Source organism: Juglans microcarpa x Juglans regia, chromosome 1S (genome assembly GCF_004785595.1).
Source record: "Juglans microcarpa x Juglans regia isolate MS1-56 chromosome 1S, Jm3101_v1.0, whole genome shotgun sequence".
NCBI classification, from domain to species: domain Eukaryota; kingdom Viridiplantae; phylum Streptophyta; class Magnoliopsida; order Fagales; family Juglandaceae; genus Juglans; species Juglans microcarpa x Juglans regia.
Genome location: NC_054595.1, coordinates 5,694,856 through 5,700,422, shown reverse-complemented (window position 1 = coordinate 5,700,422; position 5,567 = coordinate 5,694,856). Strand labels below are relative to the sequence as shown.

Here is a 5,567-nt window from a genome sequence, read left to right as displayed (position 1 = left end):
GTAAGATCTTCTTTAGTCTTGACTTGGGTCATGGCTCAAGCCATGACTGGTTGACCTTCTCTTCAAGAAACTTTGTTTGGTTTTTAGTGATGGTAATTCTTTCTAAGCATGTGAAATTATTATGTGAAACTTGAAATGATCCCAACATTTTACATAAAATTTCCGAATATAAGTATCTTCTTCTCTGGCAAATTTTCATTTTAGAACCACGAGACTTTACTTGAGAAAAAGAGGAAGCAGAAAATTCATTTTGTCAACATGGAAGAGAGTTGAAAACTATCTGATGACTTCAAGTAATTTTTTAGGATAAATTTTCATGATAATTTCATCATTTTAAATACAGTGCACACCACACAATATATTTTTTTAAATAGTTTTTGGTTTTATTTTTCTTAACTAATCGAGTTTTACTACTCATTATTTAAATACCATATATTTAATAAAAAAATTAATAAAAAATAATATGTGATATATGACACGAAAATGATAAATAAAATTTTTTAATAAAAAAAAAAAATTATTTTACACCTATCCGTGGAAACTGTCGGACACCTATCGGTGGCCTTAAGCAATTTAAAACCCCATTTTAGGCTATTCCCAAAACCCTTTCCTCTCTGTTCAGTGGCATTCCTCCCGTCGTCGTAGATCTCTTCTTCCACTCTACTGAGGCTGAGAATCACAGGGCTGGGTCAGTGGTGGTGTTGCCGACAAAATGCTATCCCGAATTGCAAAACTAAAGCCTCTAGGGTTGTCCATGGAGTCCTCCTCCTCCTCCTCCTCTTGGAACCACCAATTCCTCCAACGATGCTCCGTCAGCGGTACCGCTAAGGGCAAAGCCAAAATCAAAACCGGCCAAACCTTAAAGCGATTCAGAACCAATACCAAAAAGGGCGCTACCGAATCTAAAACCGCCGGAGGATCCAAAAAACCGTTCGAACGAGAAGACAGGCTTGAACACCTCTGCCTCAATGCTCCCACTCCCGTCCGATACCTGAACCCGAGAGAAAGAGCACGCGAAGTCAAGCGAGAGAAGTTGGGGCTTGTCAGCAAGGACCGGCAGCGAGAGCTGGATTTGATGAAGAAGAAGAACTACAAGGAAAAGATGGGTATCCCGGAGACGCCGACGATTATTGGGACTCCTGGGTTGGATCTAATATCGCTGGGACTGGTTGATGCAGACAAGATTCCCCAGTATGAACTCACTGTGGAGGATGGGCGGCGCCTGGCCAAGGAGTACAGTAGGGTTCTTATGAGGCGCCACCGGACCAGGCAGGCCGCCGAGTCCAACCTTTTGACGTTGAAGAAGGAGGCAATCGAGGCCCTACCGGAGGATTTGAGAGCCGCCGCTTTGGTACCGGACCTGACACCTTTCCCCGCGAACCGATTCATGGCTACTTTGACTCCGCCAATTGAGGGTTACATTGATAAGGTCAAAGAAGCGGCCAAGAAGAGTAGTGGGAAGGAGAAGCTCAGATGACACCCCCACACCCCAAGGTTAAACATTTTCTTTATAAATAATTTTGTCCATTAGATGTTTTGTAAGTATGTATCTGCTTGTGTTTCTTGCTAGGTTTGGTTATTAGTAGTGACAGATGAATTGGACGTAGTTTAATGGAATGATATAGCCTATTCTTGAATGGAAGTTCGCCATTGACCTATAGGATTTACTTGGCCAGTGACTAGTCACTAGACATGAGACATGTTGGCTCAAGATAAACAGTAATGTCTATGAATAAAATATTGTTATAATATAATCTTTTAATATTATTTTTGTTTTGGGATTTGAAAAAGTTAAATTATTTATCATATTTTGCGTGGGAGTTTGAAAAAGTTGTAATGATTATATGAGATGAGATGAGAAAGTTTGGTTTTGTATAACCAAACCAGCCCGAATGTTTTGTTAATGTTGTCAGAGCAGTTGAAGATTAAGTATAGCATAATTTAGAGGGAAGACATCGGAGGTTTTCTCTTTGACATAAAATGAGCTAATGTTGATTCAATCTGTATTGCAAATTGAAGTCTGTAAACACAACCTTATTTATTCAATGACAGCTCGTGTCAGTTGTTATCTGTTCTTTGCCACAGTATATTTTGCATGATATCAAAATACGTTATGGTGGGTTTGGTTGGCCGGATTTGGGGAGGAGGATCTTGGATTTGGGGCTTCAAGATTCGAATCCCTTGACTTATCAAAAAAAAAAAAAAAAAAGATTCAAATCCCTTGTGCTGGATCATATTTTAAAATCTTGATTTGGATTTTTCCCCAAATCCATACCAGATTTCAACCCTTAAAAATGTTCCCATTTCAAATAGACATTCTTAATCTCTTGATTTAAAATTCAAGTCCAAATCCAAATTCTTTTATCCAATCGCAATCTTTAGTGATCAGTTCAGAGAAATTTCCACTGAGGAGAGAGTTATGATGTGATAGCTGCTATTTTCTTTTGTTTTTCATCAACAACACTTCTTGTTTCTTGTTTAGGTGACTAATATTTCCAGATTGGCACCTTGTATGGGTTTCTAGTTCTGAGTGGGTATTTTTCTCTTATGACTGGTGTACTTGGGCGATGCCCATTGTTATTATTAATAAAATCCCCATTTACTTACAAAAATACTTCTGGATTGGCTGTTGAGCTGAGATGGTCTTGGGCCAGATGAGAACCAAAAAGCTTCATTTGTGTTATGAACATCATGCGAAATTGGTTCTTGGGCATGTCATGTTGCTTGCTAAAGTATTGCCTTTTACTCAAAAATAAGACATTTGTGTAAGGTTGCATGCTTTATATGTTTATCTGCTGTATTTCAATCTTGCTTGTATGATTTATAATGCTATATCCCTTGTGCGGCAGAATGAGCTATGTTTGTGGGCCTGGAGAACTTCTGTCGTTTCACAAGGGGCAAGTAGAAGTCTTAAAGCTGTGTTTATGGGTTCCGGTGGGCAGCAAAGCACTAATGGGCTGATGCAATAAACTTGCTGAATTTAGAACGATGTCTTTTGGTAACTAGAACATTATTATTTTTGTCTGGCTTGTTCAACTGAGGAATTTTGCCGAATCAATGTATTTTTAGATTATGTTCAAATTCATCATGGACATTTTCTCAATCCAGTGTTAGAAGGAGCATCAAGGGAAACTGTTACCTGTTTAAACTATACTGATCGAATGTCGATGTCTTGAAACAATCTGAATTGTCTTCACTATTTTTTAGAACTAGTGTGAGTCAAATTGCAACAGCAATCATTTTGAGTCTTTTAAGATTATTTTGGAAACTTTTATGGTTAGGGCTAGGTTGCTACCAGTCCTAAACGAGTGGATAGCCACCTTTCCCGCCCTCGATTGGGTGGAGTGGCCATTTTCCATCTCACCCGTATTCTCAACCCTGCATGTCCTTACTCGCTGGAATGGTGGGTGAATTTTTAAGGCCACTGTTTGGCTCGCTGCCATCTAACCTTTGAGAAAATTAAATTTACATACTAGCAGGCAGATCAGCCAAAAATCAAAATCATATATCTTTGAAACTATCGACCATGATGTCAAAACGTATAAAAAAATAAACGAGATAGTAAAAAATCAAACCATGAATATCAAACCAGACGATCAACCTGGCATATCAAATCCAAAGATCATAACCAAACCCACAATCGTGGGAGTGGTCTATACACGTGGAGATCCCTGGATATGTCCATGGGTCTTCGTGCTTGGAAACCCGTGGTCGTGGTTGTGGGTCACTCTACGTGGAGACCCACTATTGTAGATGTTGGTCTCTGTTAGGGCTGGGCGACAAGTCTTCCGACTTGGCTCATCGCGACGTGGTCAATCTGTTTGCCCCATATGAGTTTCGGATGGTATGTTTGTCTGTTAACCCTAACCGAAGGGTATTATGTTCATCTTGTTTTTAAAACAAATGAGCAAGGGGCGAGTGGGTTAACATTCCATATGTGATTCATCTGCCTATCTACCCATATTTAATACATAAAATATCTATATTTATATTCCAATTATAAATAAATATTTCTATTCACCTTTGAGTGGCCAAGCAATATGTTTGGGATAACGGCCGAATTGGCCCTTGTCTACTCACCATCGGGTGGGTGCCAATGAATAAGGCGAGGAATGGAGCCAGATGGGGTGAAAATCTTCGTGTCTACTCGTATAGGCGTCTATAACCCCTTAACTGTACTTGGTCATTTCAAACTTATGGTGTGCATATGATAAATCACAAATCGTACTAGCATGATTGGCCACCTGAAAATCACATTATTAATTGGTCAATTCTTTGTGCGAACGATTCTTGAACCTTCTCGTACTTTGCTTTTAAGATTATCTTTTGGTCTTTTTTAATCTGCCTCCTTGGTCAATTAACATGCACTAGAGATAACGAGTCTTCATTAGGTAAAAGTTGTCATCTTTTTCAAGTAAAAATGGATTTTTTTTTTTTTCTAAGCAATCATATTATAGATATATTTAACAGTTACAGGATACAATAGTCAACAAGATGAGAGGCCCCAACATTCATTCCAAACCAGCAAATACAACACAAGAACTAAAAATAAAAAAAGAGGAATATGGACCTAATGACTTGACCCCCACCCATTTTCCACAAGGGGAAGCTGCTTGAAGCGGTTTTGATACAATTCGATAAACGAACTGTAATACTATGACTGTGAGTCGCAATGAAGTGAGTTGTGCAGCATTTTGCTAGTCCGCACTGTATGCAGGAGACTTCCACTACCTCTTTCCTATGATCGTAGGTTAGGAGAAGTGGAAACATAGGAAGATAGCAAACAGGAGATGCGTCGAATCGCCAGAAGATAAACACCAAGGACTGTGGAGGTGCGTGAAGGCCACACGCCACTCTATGAAAGTGGTGGTCGGTCAAATCTGAAGGATCCGAGGTCGCTGGTCCCGAATATGCCGCACGTGGCGCCAACAGGTACTTCCCGGTGCAGCAACGTGTGAATCTCACGCACGGGTTGAGGCTCCTTTTGAATTCTGCTTCGGTCGTCTGAAGGATCTGCAGTAGGGGAGTTCTGCGGTGGGGTGTGTGGTGATTGTGGAGGGCCGGAAAGCAATAGATCAACGCTTCTCCTTGTTATAGACGAAAAACACAATAAAAACTAAAAAAGGGCTGGAAAACACAATAAAAACTGGAAAGCAATAGACAGGAGGAGGGTGGCAGGAGCCAAAGCTCCACCCCCCCCCCCCTCTGGGTAGAGAAGATGAAATCTTTTGTTTTTAGTTAGGAGAGAGAAAGAGAGAGATCGCCGATTTTTCTTATCCATACCCTATGGATATAAAGTAAAAATGGACTTGTTTTGTAATAACTGTAATTTTATTTCTAGAAAATATATTAGAAGTAGATTTTATAGATTCTTGTTCTTATAATGGAGACTATGTAGGACATAATCTTATGTGATTAGTGCATGACTAAATTAATAGGTACACTTAAATTGGTTTTTTAGTTATTAGATAGGGGGATAAGCAAAGATTAGAATACCTAGCATATGCCTTCAGATCAAGGGATGATAGAAAGAGAATAGGCTAGTCAAAAGTTAGTAGGGGAAAAGC

The 5,567-nt window shown here is 39.5% G+C and overlaps 1 protein-coding gene across 1 annotated transcript; it reads left to right on the top strand.

Annotated features, from left to right (window-relative positions):
• The first annotated feature begins 572 nt into the window (after positions 1–572).
• On the top strand, positions 573–3,148 carry LOC121247619. Its single transcript, XM_041145996.1, has 2 exons — positions 573–1,494; positions 2,850–3,148. Exon 1 carries the CDS (start codon positions 713–715, stop codon positions 1,475–1,477), a length of 765 nt encoding a protein of 254 aa, XP_041001930.1. The 5' UTR covers positions 573–712; the 3' UTR covers positions 1,478–1,494; positions 2,850–3,148.
• Positions 3,149–5,567: the final 2,419 nt, after the last annotated feature.

Excerpts from the sequence above, each read along its gene's own strand:
- LOC121247619 (XM_041145996.1), top strand. The coding sequence starts at position 713 with ATGCTATCCCGAATTGCAAAACTAAAGCCTCTAGGGTTGTCCATGGAG.